The sequence below is a fragment of the Meles meles genome, chromosome 20 (assembly GCF_922984935.1).
Source record: "Meles meles chromosome 20, mMelMel3.1 paternal haplotype, whole genome shotgun sequence".
NCBI lineage: Eukaryota > Metazoa > Chordata > Mammalia > Carnivora > Mustelidae > Meles > Meles meles.
The window spans coordinates 52546985-52567086 of NC_060085.1; the positions used below are offsets into that span (position 1 = coordinate 52546985).

The following is a 20102-nucleotide window of genomic DNA, read 5'->3' on the forward strand; positions in this document are numbered from 1 at the left end:
CTTAAATGTAAAAAAGGGGGGGCAGCAGGTAGACTGCAGCCTCTGCAAGTGTTGACCAGGAATATCTTCTGTGTTGATGTAAACATCATGCCTCCATGGGAAAGGCCTACCCCATGCAGCCAGGATAACACCGAGCTAGGCCTCTGGCCTTAAATGTAGGAGCAGGAGAAAGCCCAGAATAGAAAGTATGTTTTTCTAGCTCTGCAGCTCCTCCCACACATGGCTGTAGGTTTGGATCGGCTGCCAGCAAAAACTTTGCAGACTCTAGGTTTGGTAAGGCAGGATTCTGTATCTAAAACCCTAAAAGGCTTTATATTCAGGGGCAGAAATGACATATTTTTGAATCTGAGAGCCACACACTAAAGCCCAGTCACCTACAAACTGGCCTTTCATGCTTATCTTGTTTGAGTTGCTCTAGGTCGAAAAATCCCAGCTCTCACTGATGAGAAACTAACCTTCTTTGTGCCTAAGTAACAGCTCATTTGGAAATCCTGAAGTTGATAGTGCTGAACATGAAAGATAAGCTTCTGGCAAGCTAGGGAGAGCATTGCATAGACCGACGCTTGTGTTACGCCCTGATGAGTCCTTTCCCAACTAAACACTTAAAAGGTTGTAATAAAATGCAACACTGAGAAATTAGAAGAGTGCCTTAGTCCCACCCTGCCATTCAAAGCCCTTCTGGTGGACAGATTTATTTTGGAAATTGTCCTTAATCATATTGATTACCTGGTCTGCTCAAGTCTCTGATTAAGCAGACATTAGTTCCAGAATCAAAATTTTTTCTGTTGGTAGATGAAATCCCATTTCCTGTAACCCCACATTTTGAAAAATGGTTTGACAATAGATCCCTCTCTTCCCTCAGACCTTTCCAACCTTCCAGATAGAGCCCCAGCCTCAGCCCCAAAGAACACAAGCAAAGATGTATCCGCATAAATAATATAATGTGAGCTCTCTAAGATCATACACTAGCAGACTTGGTGGTTCACTCAGGAGTATTAGGGCTGGGAGGCCAGGAGGTGGGGAGCATGTGAAGACAGTAAGTGAGGGGCAGACTTTGTGCCTAGCCTGCTGGTGACCTTTCTTGGTCAGCTATGCTACCCTGGACAGGAAGGAGCTGGGCCAGGCTAAGAACCCTCAGGTTTCCAGCCTTTCCCCCTGGGAAGGCTGCTTCCTTCATGGTCCTGTGTGGGTGAGGAGGATGTGGTGAGGTAGGACGTGTCTAGCTGCCAGCCTGTGGCAGCTACTAGCTGAGCATGGGGGCCACAGTCTGGTCTTTGGGGAATGCCTCCAGGGACTGGAGGTGTCACTGCAGTGTCTTCAGACAGGCTGGGATGAGAGATCGGGCCTTGCTCTCAGGGGGCTGCCCTCCCTCTGTGGCATCCAGGAGCTGCTGCATGTAACAGGAGGTGCCGAGCAGCACGTGGCCTGTGGTCTGCATGCTGAGGAGGGCCCAACGAAGAACTTCCCTGGGTGGAAGAAAAAGGCACTAGAGTCAAACCACAAAGAAAACCTCTCCCTGCATCCTCTAAATGTCTCCCCCTCCATGCTACCTCCACAGTTTCACAAACCATAGAACGGTGTGTCAGCCGGAGTGGATGCTGTCCTCCCTCAGCAAATGGAAGATGGTCTACAGGCATTGCCTGGCATCGTACTTTCATTGAGATGTCGAAAACCTCGCTATTTTCTCATGCAAGTTTCAAGCTCATTTAATAAGACCTTTACATTTTGTAATACTACTTTGGGCCAGCCACATGAATCTCCATACCATGGCGCTGTCCTTCATGACCACTGTTCTAGATTTCCAAGTCATGTGTGGTCTAGCTAATTTTCAGGGTACTGGACATGAAGATCCCCTATGCCTAGTGTTGCGATGTACTGAGAACAGGACTCGAGTCATGTAGGCCAGCATTCTAATCCAGTCTTCTCAGCTATGTGAAGCATGGCCAACCACTAGAGTTCTGAGCTGCTTTCCCATCCATCAAATAGGATCATACCATTTCAGTGCCTCACAGGGTTATGAGGTTGAAACAATATGAGATCACGTCATTGGGAGCCTAACAGGTAGATGAGTAGGGCAAAACAAGAGTAACTGGTAGAATGTTTGACCACTTTAACCAAGTTCTTATCCAGATCTGTTTAAAAGAGATTACTAGTCCTGGGTGGAGGTGGTTAGGGAGGGGAAAAAAAGGAAAATAAAGACTTTTTCTGGCTGGTATTAAAACTTTCAAACTAGGAGCACCTGGGTGGCTCAGTGGGTTAGAGCCTCTGCCTTCGACTCAGGTCATAATCGCAGGGTCCTGGGATTGAGCCCCGCATCAGGCTCTCTGCTTAGCAGGGAGCCTGCTTCTTCCTCTCTCTCTCTCTCTCTGCCTGCCTTTCTGCCTACTTGTGAACTCTGTCAAATAAATAAATAAAATCTTTTTAAAAAAAACCTTTCAAACTATTAACCTTTATTCGATAAATGAACTTATGGTTGAGGTATGGGGAGGCAGAAAGATAATTAGAACTATAAACATCTACACATGAAAATTCTCTAAATTTTGACTTATTTTTTTAAAGATTTATTTCTTTATTTTAAGGAGAAAGAGGCAGGGGGAGAGTGAGAGAGAATGAATGGGGGAGAGGGCAGAAGGAGGAGAAAATCTCCAGCAGACTCCCTGCCCTGTCACAGACACACACCCCCCCCCCCCGCACCCTGCCAATAAGGGGCGTGATCTCACGACTCTGAGATCATGACCTGAGCTGAAACCAAGAGTTGGATGCTCAACCAACTGAGCCACCCAGGCGCCCCTTCTTTTAAAATTTTAAAGGCTATACCTCAAATAACAGAACAGAAGCTTAAAACCAGCTGTCCAGCTGTCCAGCCATAAATTGGAATGAAGTTCTGACAACTTGTTACAACATGGATGAACCTTGATAACATTATGCTCAATGACATAAACAAGTCACAAAAGAACAAGCACTGTGTAAGATATCTAGAGTAGGCAAATTAACAGAGAAAGAAAGTAACACACAGGTTACCAGGGGCTGGAAGTAGAGGGAGTGGAAAGTTAGTGTTTAATGGGGACAGAGTCTCAGTTTAAGATGATGAAAAAGTTCTGGAAATTGATAGTGGTAACTGTTATACAACATCGTGAATGTACTTAACGCCACTGAATTGTACACTTTAAAATGGTTAAAGTGGTAAACTTTAGGTATGTTTTACTACAACGGTAATGATAAAACTAGCTGACACCACTAAGTCACCATACCCGCTCCAGCTTGCTGTTTTTTTGATACCAACATGTCTACTGTGTTTAGGTCTGAGAGTCATACTTCCCCTAAATGCACTGAGTTTAAAGGCTGAAGCTTCTTGCTCTAGATTTTGAAATTTGCAAACTATCAGCCGCAAGCCCAGATCAACATGGGGCATGATATAGTATAGGAGGAATATGGGACTTTTAGCCACAGCACTAGGTGCAAGCCTGATACTGGGTGTCATCTCTGGCAAGCAGAACCACACACCTCAGGTCCCTCATCTCCAGACTGGCTATGCACAGAAGAAGCTCAGAAAGCCAAGAAGGGGGTGCCTGGGTGGCTCAGTCAGTTAACCTCTGCCTTCAGCTCAGGTCATGAACCAGGGTCCTGGGATCGGTACCGCGTCCGGCTCCTTGCTTAGTGGGGAGCCTGCTTCTCCCTCTGCCTGCTCTGCCTACAGCTCCTCCTGCTTGTGCTCTCTCTCATTCTCTCTCTCTCAAATAAACAAAATCTTAAACACACACACAAACACAAACACACACACGCACAACTGATTTTTTAAAAAAAAGAAGCCAAGAAGGTTTGGTCTACTCTAGCTATGTTCTGGCAGAACTCTGGGGACCCTGAGCAGGACTTCTCAGAAGGCCTCTAAGAACAAGGATCAGATGCGTCTTCATTCATTCTGCAATGACCTGAATTACTGCTCTGTGTCAGCATTCACCAAGGGACTGGAGGCAATAAAAAGTCTTGCCATCATTGTACTTGTTCTGACATCTTGTTTATCTCCGGATCTTTAGCTTACATCATAGGGCCAGGCACCCAGTGGGTGCCCAGTAGACACTAAGTGAAGCAATGGGAGAGAAGTAGAACATGTGTTAGAAGAAACTGGCGAGAGGCCATGCTCTGCTATTCCCTAGCTTTGTGGCTTTGGAAGAGTTGGATGTCTGCCTCAGTGGTTGCCTCCACCTGATAGGGTAAGAATTCACTCGAATGCCAGTGGAACAGCTGAAATTGGGAGGCATCACCATAATGGTACTTGTCTTACGATATAACATATTCTCATGCTTCCTGTGTTACTTGATTAAACTTTCAAAAGTAAAGTAAAATGTTGAAAAGAAGTTCATTAGATAATACAAGTGACTATTGTCCATAGACATGCAAATTATTTCCATCTATGGAAGGACATTTATTTTGTCCCTCCCACCCACAGGGAGAAATCCAATTTTGTATCTATGAAGTTATCTCATTCTTTTTTCTTTTAAGATTTATTTATTTATGGGGTGCCTGGGTGGCTCAGTGGGTTAAAGCCTCTGCCTTCGGCTCAGGTCATGATCCCAGGGTCCTGGGATCAAGCCCCGCATCGGGTTCTCTGCTCTGCAGGGAGCCTGCTTTCTCCTCTATATCTGCCTGCCTCTCTGCCTACTTGTGATCTGTCTGTCAAATAAATAAATAAAATCTTTTTAAAAAAAGATTTTATTTATTTATGAGGGAGAGGGGAGGGACAGAAGCAGAGGGAGAGAGAAAATCCCAAGCAGACTCCCCAGGTAGAGGGCAGAGCCCGACATGGGGCTCAATCCCATCACCCTGAGATCATGACCTGAGCTGAAACCAAGAGTTGGCAACTCAACTGACTGAGCCACCCAGGCGCCCAGTTATCTCAGCATTCTTGATGGACCTGTATGTATTGGTGGTTTTTTTAATTCTCTGAACTGATTGTAACTTCCTGCTGGTTCTCTCCTTAATTAATGAGTTCAGTAAAATCTTTGACACATATTCACTTTTTAAAAATTGATTAGAAAACTACTTACTATTTTAGGTGGAAAAAAAGTAGTTATAGTGGAAGGTAATTAGAAAAATAATATATCCCAGTTCCACCTGGAGGTGTATGTGTATCCCTTTGGCATACTGTAAAGCACTAATTCAACCATAACATTCTAGACAAATGCTAATTCTCATGCCTTGTCAACACTAGTCCCAGGCTCATGTGAGCAGAGCGGAGTTCCCTCATTGCTAATACCCACCCTATCCCCAGCAAATCCCAACTCACTCACTTCATGAGGTGCTTGGCCCGGTAGCAGTGCAGGTTATAGGAAAGGGAGTATGTGCCATACAGAGTGGCCTTCACGTTCAGGCAACCAAAGAAGTCCTGTGGGTTCATCTTGTATAGGTCAAAGGTTACGCGAGCCACATCAATCTTCTTGGCAGGCTTACCGGAGAGGGCAAGTTGGTGCCTGGTACCCTGTATCAAGACAAGGCTGTGGTTGGCACCCTCCCAAGGACTTCTTCCAGACTCCCCAATGTTCTCCCCTCTACACACGTGGAAATTCACCTGTCCGGATGGGGGCTGCCATTTCTGCCCCTTCTGGAGAACCATGAACACTGTGTCATCTGCCAGGGCTTGGAAATACTCATCTGTCTCTATAGTTGTACCATCTTCCTCCAGCACCAGAAGGAAGGGCTTGTCTGCCAGCATCAGGGTGTCCCGGACCTAGAAAATAAAGTCAGTGAAGCTTCTGCCATCCCCACGCAGCCACAGAGCATGAGGAAGACCCATATTGCATCATCTCAGCTGCCAGGGAAAGAACAAGTGGATAAGGATCTATGGGAAATGGGACTGGAACCCAGGCTCTTGCTATGGGATCACCATCCAAAGATTCTATATTACGGTCTTTCTTAGTATCTGGATACATGGTTATGTTCTAGAACAGTGCTGTTCAGTAAAAATATAGTGGGAGTCACATACGTAACTTTTTATTAAGATATAATTCACATGCCATAAAATTCATCCTTTTAAAATATACAATTCAGTGTTTTTTAGTACGTTCACAAAGTTGTACAACCATCACAACTATCCAATTTCAGAACATTTTCATCACCCAAAAGAAACCCATTATCCATTAGCCCTCATTTCCCATGCCCCAACCCATGGCAACCTTTACTGTTTGTCTCTTTTTGGATTTGCCCATTCTGGACATTTCATATAAATGGAATCATATATGGTCTTTTTAGACTGACTTCTTTCCGTCAGTATCTTTTCACTGTTCGTCTATGTTGTAATATGATTCATTTCTTTTTATGGCTGAATAATATTCACATTAAAAAATATTTCATTTATTTATTTGAGAGAGAGTGAAAGAGCACACGCAGGGGGAGTGGCAAGCAGAAGGAGAAGCAGGATCCCCGCTGAGCTGGGACCCCCCCCCCCCACAACATGGGGCTTGGTCCCAGGACCTTGGGATCATGACCTGAGCAGAAGGAATGCACTTTTTTAAAAAAAGATTTTATTTATTTATTTGACAGAGATCACAAGTAGGCAGAGAGACAGGCAAAGAGGGGTGGAAGGGGTAGCAGGCTCCCTGCTGAGCAGAGAGCCCGATGCGGGGCTCGATCCCAGGACCCTGAGATCATAACCTGAGCCGAAGGCAGAGGCTTAACCCACTGAGCCACCCAGGCACCCCAGAAGGAAGACACTGAACTGACTGAGCCACCCAGGTGCCTCAATAAATCACTTTTTATTTTTTTTAAAGATTTTATTTATTTATTTGTCAGACAGAGATCACAGGTAGGCAGAGAGGCAGGCAGAGAGAGAGGAGAAAGCAGGCTCCCTGCTAAGCAGAGCCTGATGTGGGGCTTGATCCCAGGACCCTGAGATCATGACCCGAGCCGAAGGCAGAGGCTTAACCCACTGAGCCCCCCAGGTGCCCCTGTTAAAGTTCTTCTTAAACATTCTATTCTTATTGATGCTATTATGAATAAACTCATTTTTTAAAGATAGGCTCCACATCCAGCATGGAGTTCAACACAGGACCTGAACTCACGACCCTGAGATCAAGACCCGAGCTGAGATCAAGAGTTGGATGCTTAACCAATTGAGCCACTCAGGTGCCCCCTCATTTTCTTAATTTTATTTTCAGATTATTTGTTGGCAGTGTATAGAAATACAATTGATTTTTATATATTGATCTTATATCTTGCAACCCTATATCATGCAACCTTGCTGAACCCATTTATTAGCTCTGTGTGTGTGTGTGTGTGTGTGTTCTGTAGGGTTTTATATCTGCAAATAGGCATAGTTTTACCCCTTCCCTTCCAGTCAGGGTGCCTTTTATTTTATTTTCTTGCTGATTAGCCTGGATAGAACCTCCAGCACCATGTTGTGTAGAAGTGGCAAGGACAGATACCCTTATCTCAATCTTGATCTTAAGGGGAAAGTTTTCAGAATTTCCCATTAGGCATGTTGTTAGCTGTGAGTTTTCATAGATGCTCTGTGTCACACATATATAACTTTAAATTTTCTAATAGTTGCATGATACTTGTAATACATTTAATTCCATCTAAAATATGATTTCAACATAAAATTGGGATAAAATTTAGGAGTTTACTTTTTTTCATATTAAGTCTTCAAAATCTTGTGTGTTACTTATACTTAAGCTCATCTCAGTTTCAAATAGCCTCATTTCAAGAGTTCAGTAACCACATGTAACTAGTCACTACTGCACTGGATAGTGTAGCTCTAGAGTTAAAGAGACCTGCATCTGAATTCTAGCTCCCTTACATGATTCTGGATGTAGGAAAGTTATCTCGTGTATCTGAACTCATTTCGTCATCCAAATAGTTGAGGCAAGTATAGTCTTAGAGGCCTCACTATGGTTAAATGCAAAAGTGTATGACAAGACAGCCTGGGTTTAAATCCCAGTATATTTCAATTATATAGGAGAATATTCTTGTTTGTAGAAAAGATACACTGAAGTATCCAAGAATAAGAAGCATCAGGTTGGCAACCTCCTCTCAAGTGATTTAGGAAGCCTTGTATTGTTCTTGCAACTTCTGTTAGTTTGAGATTCTTTCAAAATTAATTTTTTAAAAAATCCTCCAAAGGATTACTGTGTTCTTTTAAAATGAAACCCCTCTGTTCTTTGCCATGGCCAATAGGGACTAATAATCTAGTCACTGCCAACCATATCGCTTTGCTCTTTTCCCCTCACTCTCTTTGTTCCTTTCTTCACATTGCTAAACTTGGAAAAGCAGTCTGCATAGTTTGATGTCCCCCTCCACTTGATCAGTAGGATCCACTTTTAACCTTTGTTCCATGCTGAAAAGATGGACTCTCACTATTGTACCTCCCTGCATCCTTTGGAGTTAGGACTCTAACTTGGGGTCCCCAAACTCAGTGGATAAGAATGTCCTGAAGAACCTGCTAAAAATGACAACCCCTGAGCCTCACTCATAACCCAGGGACTGCAGTCTGGGAAGTCATGTGCAGCAAATCCATTTTGGTACAGGAGGTGGTCTCCAGACCTCAGGTGAAAAACATTAGCAAATCTAGACTCAAGTGTAAAAGAGACCTTTTGATTCAGGTGATAAGAAATGATGTGTACCAGCCACAAGCCTCACAAGAGAGGGGAAATGGGCTCCCATGAAGAAGAACAGACCTAATTCACAGAAACGGGAAGGACTCTGGAATAGAGGCTTAGGTCAGCTATGATTTCTCTATATTAAACTCTAGACTCTAGTAATGAGAAGCGTAATCCAAATGTATGATCTGTGCCAGGCAACTGGGCTTGGATAGTAGCAGGGGTCCCGTCACCTTCAGCTGATAAGCTAATGGGGCAGTGAAGCACAAGATTAATATGGAGTCAGATTAGATGAGGCTGTAGGAGAGGCAGTGGGAAAGAAGAAGCATGGAAATGGGGAAGGGTGTCATTCTTGCCTGCTGTTAACTGCTATCCACAAAAGCCATGTGTCTTTGGTTTCCTGCTCTGGATGCTTACCTGATCGGTAGTTTAACATCTTCCACAGCGATTAACAGAGCCTTCCTTGGAAAGCCAGTGTAGGAGATGGATTGAAGACCTGCCCTGGCTGAATGGAGGAGATGGGGAAGAGACTCTCTAAAATCTTGCCTATTTCCCCAACTACCAGGTGTGTGTACAATGGAAAAGGGAATCTAAGGGTCCTTCTAACAAGAAAAATAGACTCTGAAAATACCACGGGCCTACTGTTAGTATAGGATGGTAATATTCTGCCTCCCCCCCGGTCACTAATCCAGTGGACAGCACTCCAGGCAGGCCCTACCAACTCATTAGAGCTGGCATCAGGAAGGAAATATTTCACCATCTAACTCATGAAGTCCATCCTGGCTGAACTCCCAGCTCATGACCTGGAGGACAGAGGCAGCTGGCATGGTCAGCTCTCAGCCACAGTCCCAGCGGTTGGGCTGTGCTGAGGGCAGTTCTGTCCCTCACCTTGTGCAGGAGGTCCTTGAGACTGTGCGCCATGATCCCCTTCCGTACGCTCCGGTCAGCAGTGCTTACTCTGCAGCGCCGGGCCTTTGGGGCCTCCTGGCTGGACTCAGACAAGAGCTGCTGGGTCACCACTGAGGTGCTCATGGCCACGTGCCTGGGGACAATTTAGAGCATCAGAATGAGTTGTCTGCTGCCTCCCAGCCCTACCCCACTGCAAGACACTCACTTCCCTTCCATATTTTTTCGTCCTCCACCACCACCAGCCCTGTTCTAAGTCTTACTAGTGTTGCTCAAAGGCCTTGTTAGATCAGTACATCTCAAACGTTAGTGAACATATATTTCCTCTGGGGATCTCAATCTGATTCAGTAGGTCTGGGTGGAGTCTGGGATTCCAAATGTCTAATAAATTTCTAAGTGGCATTGATGCTGCTCGTTGGCATTGACCGTGATGAGTAGCAAGGTGATAGGGGACCCATCCCACATCCCCCCAGTCCCACTTTCCTCCTTGGCCTCTCTCTTCCCATCTGTAAAGTGAAATGAAGTGGTGAAGGGGCCTGGGTTTTTGAGTCAGACCCAAGCCTGAATCCTGGCTCCACTACCTATTGGCTAGGTGACTGAGAGCACCCAATCTGTGCCTCGGTGTCCCCACCTATTAATTTGGTGTCATAATCCCCACTTCCAAAAGTTGTGATCAGGTTTAAATGAGATCCAGAATGGGGGCGTCTGGTGGCTCGGTTGGTTAAATGTCCAACTCTTGATTTCAGCTCAGCTCATGATCTCAGGGTCCAGAGACTGGGCCCTGCTTTGGGCTCTGCACTGAGTATGGGGCTTGCTTAAGATTCTTTCTCCCTGGGCGCCTGGGTGGCTCAGTGGCTTAAGCCACTGCCTTCAGCTTAGGTCATGATCTCAGGGTCCTGGGATTGAGTCCCACATTGGGCTCTCTGCTTAGCGGGGAGCCTGCTTCCCTCTCTCTCTCTCTGCCTGCCTCTCTGCCTACTTGTGATCTCTCTCTGTCAAATAAATAAATAAACTCTTTAAAAAAAAAGATTCTTTCTCCCTCTTGTGCCCCCTACCCCTACTCAAGAGCTCCACTCTCTCTCTCTAACTAAGACAAAAGAAGTGCAAAATCTTGGGCCCCACTCCAGACACTAAATCGACATCTGCATTTAACAAGATGCCCAGGGAACTTATGAGCGCTTTGAAGTTTGAAAAGGTCTGCCTTACTGCTCCCAAGTGGTTCCCCTTTGCTTCCACCCTTGGCTCTCCTCACCTGGACAAGGACTTGGGGTAGAGAAAGCTGAGGGACTTCATGGCATATTCCATCCTTGTCACCTGGATAGTGGTGGACCTGGGAAGGAAGCAGAAAGCTAGTTAGGGTAGGAATACAAGACTCCCTCTCACTCGTCATTTGACACAGTGAAACCCCACGCCCATCCAGCTAACCTCCACTTTGGTCTCTCCTTACAACTCCCACACACACTTTTCCAGCCCTTCTCCTGTCCCATCCCACACATGCCAACTGAGACCAAGCTGGAAACCCCCTCACGGCCCAAGCCCACTCAGCAAGCTGCCCCTCCCTCCCCAGGACTACTCACTCCATGTTTCTCTGACTCTGGCTCTGATCACACTGATCAGGGATCCCCAGCTGGGGCTGAAGAGGCCCTGCCTGGTTGGGTCCTGTCCCTGGGGGCAGAGTCCAATTCATGCTGGCAGGAGGTGAGTCACACCACCCCCCTCTTCTGGAGACTCTTTCCTCACCTATAGCCCAGACACCTCCCAGGCCAGGCTCACACAGACCAGGCTGCCTAGTCCACAAAGGCTCTCTCCTGTGCCCTTGAACAATCCAGACCCTTTCTGAGACTTCCCACTGGCCAAAAGGACTTTCTGTGATGACGGATGTTGGAGATGTTCTATATCCTTTCTCCCCAGTACCACAACTGCTAGCTTCATGTGGCTACCAAGCACTTGAAATGTGGCTAGTACAACGGAGGAGTTGGATTTTTAATTTTGTTTAATGTAACTAATTTGAATTGAAATAGCCACTATGGCTTATGGCTACTGGTAACCATCCTGAACCCAAAGATCTAGCTGATAGCCCCGGGCTCACCTGCCACTTTCTCTTCTTAAACCTGCCTGCCTTGGGTCTTGCATGCTCCAAGCCTTTGCGTTGACAGGTCCCACCACCTGCAGTGTCCTCCACCAGCCCAGGGCTAATCATACGCAGCATTGAAGCCCCAACTTCACTATTTTTCACTCTTTGGAAAGCCTTTTTATTTATTTTATTTTATTTATTTATTTACTGATGAGAAAAGTTTTATATGGACAGCACAGACAGGACAAGAACATAATAAATGGGGGAAACAGAAGCTCTGGAAAGACTTTTTAGATGGCTCACACAGTTCCCCCTTTATCTTGCCCTTCCTACTTCCAAGCCAAGTGTGCCTCAGTGTCTGTGTCTGCCTTAGCCCCACCAATCCTTGGGTGCCTCGTCCTCGGATGTTCTCTCTATTCCCGGTGCAGAGGCACAAGCCTGGGGCTCAGGGGGTGGTCATGGAACAAGGAACCCCCTCCCCAGTTGGGTATCTCTTTCCTTTTAACAATTAGGGGGACTTCCTAGGCTAGCCTATCTGTGAACTCCCCCACTTAGGACTACCCAAATCCACTGTCTCTGCCTTACTCCTTACTCCCCATGCTGAGCCCAACTCACCTGCTCTCCAGGAGCCCTTCCCCTACAAAATCCCAAAAGAAAACACTTACCTCCCCCTTACAGCCTCTAGTCAGATAACTCCCGTAGGATAACTAACTGCTCAGCCCAGCACAGCACAGCCCTCCCTCCATTTTATTTCCAGCTCTCAGGGAAGCCCCTCCCCTGGCCTTCAGCCCCAGCTGGGGAAAAGAGCACAGGGAGTGAGTGTGTAGCTCTCACCCTTGGGACGTCAGGCCAGCCAAACTTCCAGAAAAGGCCCAAAAGGAGGGGAAGAGGCAAGTTTCGAAAACTTTGGGACAGGGTATGGCTCAGGACGTGATATCAGGCACAGAGGGCACAGAAAATAGGCACATGTAGGTTGTGGTCCCAGCCCCACTCAAGTTCACTGAGCGTAGACAAGCTGTCTCACTTCTGTGAGCCCCAGTTTCTCTCACCCGTATAAGGGCAATAATAATTCCTGTGTTAGGGGATTGAGGTGAGGATTTGTGATAATGAAAGTAAAGGACTTTGCAACAGACAGCTCATAGATGGAAGTGAATAGGTGTTATAATATAATTATTTAATAATAGTAGAGGCTAAGACTAGCTGAAATATGTAGTGGTTAATAGTGTAAGGTCTTACCCTTGACCCAGCAATCCTACTCCTGTATATACTATCCAAGAGAAATGAAAACATATGTCCATGGTTTTCATAGTGTTGTTCACAATAGTTAAAAGACAGAAACGAATGTTCATCAATTGACGAATGCATTCTTTAAATATGGCATATCCATAAATGGAATATTATTTGTCAATTAAAAAGGATTACATGCTACTACATGGATAAACTTTGAAAACATGCAAAGTGAAAGAAGCCAGTCACAAAAGATCACATACATATTTGTATGAAATATCCAGAACAGGCAAAACTATAAAAACAAAAAATAAATTAGTGGTTGCTTAGAGCTGGGGAGGGGGAGGAAATGGGGAATAATTCTAATGGGGAGTGATGGGGTTTCTTTTAGAAGAGACAAAAATGTCCTAATCAATTATTCTAATCACAGTCCATTTTGGCTATGGTTGAACAACACTGAAAATATGCTAAAAGCCATTGACTGTTAATTGTTTATTTCTACTTTTACAAGTGATTCATAGAGCTGTTTAAAAAAAAAGAGAGTTCAAGGCCATCTTGTTTCAGCTCAAGGTGTTTCACACTGTGTATCATCACCTGAAAGCTTGTTAAAATTCAGATTGCTGGGCCCCATTCCAGAGTTTCTGACTCAGTCTGACTGGGGTGGAGTCTAAGAAACCATTTCTAAGAGTTTCCTAGGTGATCCTGAAGGTGTGACTGCTCAGGAACCCTACTCTGAGAGCTAGAGGTCTAGCATTGGCTGTGTGATGTGACTCTTCTAAGCCTCAGTTGGATATGACAAATAGGGATTAAAAATAACTCCTACCCCATTGGGTTGTCATGAAGGTTGAATGAGATAATCATGAAATGCCTGCTGCAGAATTTAGTGCATCCTTGGGGCTCAATAAATCACTATTGCTATTATTATTATTTTAAAGATTAATCAATTAATTTATCTGAGAGAGCGAGCACTCGTGTGCGCAAGCGAGTGAGCGAGGGGAAAGGCAAAGGGAGAGGGAGAGAAGCAGACTCCCCGCTGAGTGCAGAGCCTGATCCCAGGAACCAGAGATCATGACCTGAAGCAGAATCAAGAGTCAGACACCCAACCAAGCCACCCAGGTGCCCCTATTATTAATATCTAAATCCCTCTCTGGCAGAGCTCCCAAACAGCCATCATTTATTCACTCATTCATTCATTCATTCATTCATTCAACAAATATTTATTAGGCACTTACTATGTGCCAGCCCTCGGAGGGGCTGAGAATACAGTAGGAAAGAAGACAGCCTTGTCCCACACTTCAAGGAGCTGACATTCCTAGGGCAGAGGGGAACTCAGGTCTTGTGCAAATATGCAAATAAACAAAAGGATTTCAGATAATGACGTTCTAGGGGAAAAAAACAAAGTGGTATGATAACAAATGGCTAAAGAGCTATACTGGCTTGTAGGTTCGGGCAAGGCCTCAAAGGTGGTGAGCTTCGAGCTAAATCCTACTGCTGAGAAGCCAATCTTTTGAAGTCCTGGGGGAACATTCAAAGCAAAGGAAGTATCAGTGCAAAGGATCTGGGATAGGAATGAGCAGGGTGAGGAGACGGGAACACAAGTCATTAAACTTGAAGGCAGTCCAAGAGCCAGAAGAGAAGTACAAACAAGTACTTCAGACAAGAAGTTCTGGGGAACAGGTTGGGCCCCTCCCTTGGACATTCATGCCTCAGACTTTATTGAACATCTAACATGTGATTGTGCGTCAGTGGATGACTCAGAAGCAGTCTGTCCCTGATGACGAACTTCCAGGGCACCATGGGAAGCAGACACAGATTAAAAAAAGAAGAAGAAGAAGGAGAAGGAGAAGAAGAAAAGTAACTGCAAGTTAAAGCCAAAGATCATCTGCCTTGGGGTGGAGGATGGCTCCATGAGCCTGAGGATTCTTTACAGTCCTTAGGAGAGGATGGTGTTGAACCAGCTGGTATTTACTTGTTCAACAAGCATTTTCTTGAGCATGTACACTATGCCAGGCACTATGGACTGCTGGGGACATAGATTCCTTAGTTCTTGTCCCAGTCTGGGGACCTTACGTTCTAGTGGGAGAGGCAGATGACTGAGCATGGTTCTCAAACTCTGAAGTGCCTAGAAATCATTTGAGATAATTTGGAGTGGAGAAGGACTCTTCCTGTGACTCAAAATTGAGAAACCATGAAAGAAAAGATTATGTATTCAGCTATATTTTAAAAGTATTCTGGGTGGCTCAGTTGGTTAAGCATCTCATTTTTTTTTTTTTTAGTTTTGCCTTTTTAACTTTTTTTTTCCATTTTATTTATTTTTTCAGCGTAACAGTATTCATTCTTTTTGCACAACACCCAGTGCTCCATGCAAAACGTGCCCTCCCCATTACCCACCACCTGTTCCCCCAACCTCCCACCCCTGACCCTTCAAAACCCTCAAGTTGCCCCAACCTCCGCATCTCATTCTTGATCTAAGCTCAGGTCTTGATCTCAGGGTTGTGAGTTCAAGCCCCGCATTTGGGCTCCACACTGGGCATGGAGCCTAGTTTAAAAAAAAAAAAAAGTGTTCTGCATGTTCAGCTTGTCATACCTGAACAGAGTCAAATGACATACAGAAAGAAAGCTATATTGGAACTAAAATAGGTGAGATGCTTATCTCCTCTCTCTCTTTCCCCACCTCTCTCCTTCTTTCCCTCTCTCTCTCTGCATCTCTCTCTCTCTCCCTCTTTCTCATTCTCTTCTCCCTCCTCTCTGTATAAACTAAGACCAACAAAATGGTAGAAAATTCGGCAAAGAATATGAACATAGTTCAGGTAAATGAAATACAAATGATCTTTAAGTATATGAAAAGACATTTAATCCCACTTATAGAAATTAATAAAAGAAATAGAAATAAAACACAAAACTATGCAGAGATGTGATTCTTCACCCATCAGACTAGCAAATGTTGTTGGCAAAGCTGTGGGAAAGCAAAGAGTCAGACACACTCACACATTGTTGGTGAGAATGTAATTGATCTAACCTCTGTGGAAGGCAATGTGTCCAGATCTATCAAAATTACAGACACCGTAAATTCTTTGACCCAGCAATACCACTTCTGGTATTAGAATATAGATCTACTTGCCCATGAATGAAATGAAGCTATGCTTGTAATAGCAAAATATTGGAAATGATCCAAGTGTACTACAAGAGAGACAGGTTAAATAAATTATCTTATATTCATACAATGGAATAACCCTGAGAAGCAAAAAAAAAAAAAAAATGAGGATATTCCTTATGTACTGATCTAGGGAAAATCTCCAAGTTATATTGTTATGTGGAAACAAAAAGCAAGGTCTTTACTAGTGTGTATAATGCAGTATCCTCTGTATTTAAGAAAGGGTAAAATAAGAATATAACTTTATTTTTTAAAAGATTTTTTAAATTTATCTGACACAGAGAGAGGGAACACAAGCAGGGGAGTGGGAGAGGGAGAAGCAGGCTTCCCGCTGAGCAGGGAGCCGAATGCGGGGCTCGATCCCAGGACCCTGGGATCATGACCTAAGCCGAAGGCAGCCACTTAACTGCCTGACCACCCAGGTGCCCCAGAATGTAACTTTACATTTGTTTGTATGTACTTAAATTGACTCTGGAAATACATACAATTACATTTTAAAAACCCACCACCAAGTGTTTCCTTGGTTGGATGGAGTCAGGTAGACTGGATTGAGACCTGGGAGGATGGGGAGCGGAGTTGAGAGGAGGAGTTTTCACTGCATATATATATTTTAAATTGGAGAACTTTATTTTGATACAATTTGCTTTCACTGTAATCTTATATAATTTATTTTGTACATCCAAAAACTTCATTCTGAGAAGGGTTCCCCAGGCTGCCAAAGATGTCCATGGCACAAAAGCAGTTACAAATCACTGCTCTGGGGGGGCCTGGCTGGCTTAGTCAGTATAGTGTGCCACTCTTGATCTTGGGGTTGTGAGTTCAAGCCCCATGTTGGGCACGGAGCCTATGTTAAACAAACAAACAAACAAACAAACAAAAACAAATCACTGCTGTAAATGATCACACTTTTCCATTATTGCCCTTCCCTCATGACCATTTGCGTTTTAAAATTACAGCTTTGGGTCACTAGAGTGGCTCAGCTGTTAGGCATCTGCCTTTGGCTCTGGTCATGATCCCAGAGTTACGGGATTGAGCCCCCAGTCAGGTTCCTTGCTCAGTGGAGAGCCTGCTTCTCCCTCTGCACCTCATCCAGCTCATGCTTGCTCTCTCTCTCTTTCTCAAATGAATAAGTAAAATATTTTAAAAAATAAAATAACAGCTTTATTGAGATATAATGCCCATATGATTAAGTTGACCCTTTTGAGATGTACAATTCAGTGGTTTTTAGTATATTCACAAAGTTGTCCGACAATCATTACTATGTAATTACAGAATATTTTTGTTGCCCTCAAAAAGAAACTGCATACCTATTACAATTACTCCGTATTTCCTCCTGTCAACCACTACTTTTTTGTCTTTATGGCTTGGTCTATTCCAAATATTTCATACAAATAGAATTATACAATATGGGGTTCTTTTATACTCGCTTTTCACTTGGCATAATATCACCCATGCAGTAGTATGTATCCTTCTTCATTGCCAAATAATATTCCATTTATGGAGCTGCCACATTTTTTTATCCACTCATCAGCTGATGAAGATAGGGCTGTTTCTACTATTTAACCATTATAAGTAATGCTGCTATGAATGTTTGCGTACATTCTTTTAAAAGATTTTATTCATTTATTTGTCAGAGTGGGAGAGAGCACAAGTGGGGGAGTGGCAGGCAGAGGGAGAAGCAGGCTCCCCACTAAGTAGGGAGCCCAGTGCAAGGGTTGACCCCAGGACCCTGGGATCATGACCTGAGCTGAAGGCAGATACTTAACTGACTGAGGCACCCAGGCGTCCCTGTGTACAAGACATATATCCCTGTGTGGATATATATTGTCACTTCCGTTGGGTATCTATCTAGGAATGGAATTGCTGGGCCATATTAGTAACTCTAATTTTTTTAGGTACTGCCAAACTATTTTTCCAAAGTAGCTGCACCATTTTACATTTCTAACAGCAATATTTGAGGGTTCCATTTCCTCCATATCCATGGCAACACTTGTTATGGTCTGTCTTTTTTATTTTAGCCATCCTACTGGGTGTGAAGTGGTATCTCGTAGAGATTTTGAAATGCGTTTCCCTAATGACAAACGGTGCTGAACATCTTTTCATGTACTCATTGTGCATAAATGTATTATATTGTTTGATTTCAAAACTCATAAATGCATTGCCTAGTCAACATTTTAGATTAAAAATAACGGTCTCAGGCCCAGTTTGGAAGAATGACTTATTTGGGTGAGGGTAAGACCCAGAAATATATGGGGTTTTTATTTTTTCTTTAAGATTTTTTCTTTATTTATTTGACAGAGAGAGATGACAAGCAGGAGGGGCAACAAGCAGAGGGAGAGGGAAAAGCAGACTTTCTGCGGAGCAGGGAGCCTGACACAGGGCTCTATCCCAGGACCCTGGGATCACGACCTGAGCCCTGAGTGAAAGGCAAAATGCTCAACTGACTGAGCCACCCAGGTGCCCCTATGTGTGTCTGTGTGTGTTTTAAGATTCATTTATTTGAGAGAGAGAAAGAGCATGCACAAATGAGGGGAGGGCTGGAGGGGGAGAGAGAGAGAGAGAATCCTCAAGCAGACTCCCAGCTGAGTGCGGGGCCCCAGACAGGGCTTGAGCCCAGGACTCTGAGATCATGATCTGAGCCAAAATCAAGAGCTGGCCGCTTAACTGACTGAATCACCTAGGTGCCCCAGAAATATATGCTTTTATTTTTACTCATTTTTTTAAACAATAATTTATTGCTCTTTCTTTCCAAAGCTTTGTGAATTTACAAAGAAAAAAAAAAAAAGGATTAGAGTTTTCAGACTGCTCAGGTTCAGGCTAAGAATGCCGAGAGGTGAGAGCCTGGAACACCATGGCCACTGGGTGTTTACCAGCAGATGTGCTCAGACTTCTGCCACAATCCCCCTCAGATCAGTTTTCTGCCTTTAGAGGTGCTGCATCCCTTACCCACCATCTCTCAGGACCTACGTGGGTCACTAGTCAAGTCACCAGCATGGAACAGAGGGTTTTGGGGTTTGGTTTTGGTTTTTGGCCCTCCAGCTATAAAATGAAATTTTCAGTTCATTTCTGAAAAATAAATTGGTCAATAAATTCATTTTGTTCTGCTTCTATTTCACACAAAGCTTCCTATTCAACCCGATACCTTCCAAGCTGCATTTTCTGTTCCACTGTCAGTGCTTACAGCGGCTGCTGTTGGGCTTCTCTCGGTTTTGCTATAGATTTGAACAAGTTCCGAGCACCGATGGCTTTCATCTTTTCATTTTTTGCTTCTTTTGCAAGTTGGTCAACAAACTCAAGTAAACCACCAACTATTTTCTGAAACTGGCCAATTTTGTGCACAGAGTCCTTGTACTCTTCCTTCAGCTCTGTGGTCTGCTGGGTAACCTCAGGGTCCCACACGTGCAGCTTGTCCAGCTCATTAAAGTGCAGCCTGCTTCACCCAGGATCTCCTTGGCCATAGCTGCCAGCCCCATAGCGGGGACGCTTCAGAAGAAGCTGATTCTGGCAGCAGCTTCTCTCCTGGGTCAGCTGCATCTTACCTTGCCTGCTGGCCTCAACTGCTGCCACTGAAATATATGCTTGTAAGAATTCTGGGTGATTAAAAAAAAAAATCCTGGGTGATTCTATCACAGATGGTCTTTTAAAAAATTATTTATTTATTTATTTGACAGAGAGAGAGAGAGAGACAGCAAGAGAGGGAACATAAGCAGGGGGAGTGGGAGAGGGAGAAGCAGACACCCCCCCACACATACACACATAAGCAACTGAGCAGGGACCCTGATGTGGGACTCGATCCCAGGACACTGGGATCCTGACCTGAGCCAAAAAGCAGATGCTTAATGACTGAGACACCCAGGCACTTCTAGCACAGATGGTTTTAAACCAGGCTTAACAAACACTGTGGGGCACCTGGGTGGCTCAGTGGGTTAAGCCTCTGCCTTCAGCTCAGGTGATGATCTCAGGGTCCTGGGATCGAGCCCCGCATCAGGCCCTCTGCTCAGCGGGGAGCTCTTCCCCCTCTCCCTCTGCCTGCCTCTCTGCCTACTTGTGATCTCTCTGTCAAATAAATAAGTAAAATCTTAAAAACAAACAAACAAACATTGCGACTCACTGAGCAAGAGCTGTAGGAGCTTATGTCGGAGAGGAGATT

General features: G+C 44.5%; 1 protein-coding gene and 1 pseudogene across 2 annotated transcripts; both read right to left on the reverse strand.

Moving 5' to 3' along the window:
- Window positions 1–922: 922 nt before the first annotated feature.
- On the reverse strand, window positions 923–12255 carry CIDEC (cell death inducing DFFA like effector c). Of its 2 annotated transcripts, none has more exons than XM_045992264.1 (6): window positions 12237–12255; window positions 10750–10827; window positions 9480–9633; window positions 5567–5725; window positions 5289–5476; window positions 923–1466 (listed from the first exon to the last, which is right to left on the reverse strand). In XM_045992264.1, the coding sequence occupies exons 2-6, from the start codon at window positions 10800–10802 to the stop codon at window positions 1304–1306; spliced, it is 717 nt and encodes a 238-aa protein (XP_045848220.1). In that variant the 5' UTR covers window positions 10803–10827; window positions 12237–12255; the 3' UTR covers window positions 923–1303. The 2 variants fall into 2 exon arrangements, with proteins under 2 accessions (XP_045848220.1, XP_045848219.1); XM_045992263.1 differs by lacking the exon at window positions 12237–12255 and adding an exon at window positions 11075–11134.
- A 6752-nt stretch (window positions 12256–19007) lies between these two features.
- LOC123933213 lies at window positions 19008–19410 on the reverse strand (annotated as a pseudogene).
- Between the last annotated feature and the right edge of the window lie 692 nt (window positions 19411–20102).

Excerpts from the sequence above, each read along its gene's own strand:
- CIDEC (XM_045992263.1), bottom strand. Across the intron at positions 5,726-9,479 it reads TCAAGGACCTCCTGCACAAG|GTCCGGGACACCCTGATGCT; the intron begins GTGAGGGACAGA and ends TTTATTTTCTAG. Across the intron at positions 1,467-5,288 it reads CGGGCCAAGCACCTCATGAA|GGAAGTTCTTCGTTGGGCCC; the intron begins GTGAGTGAGTTG and ends TCTTCCACCCAG.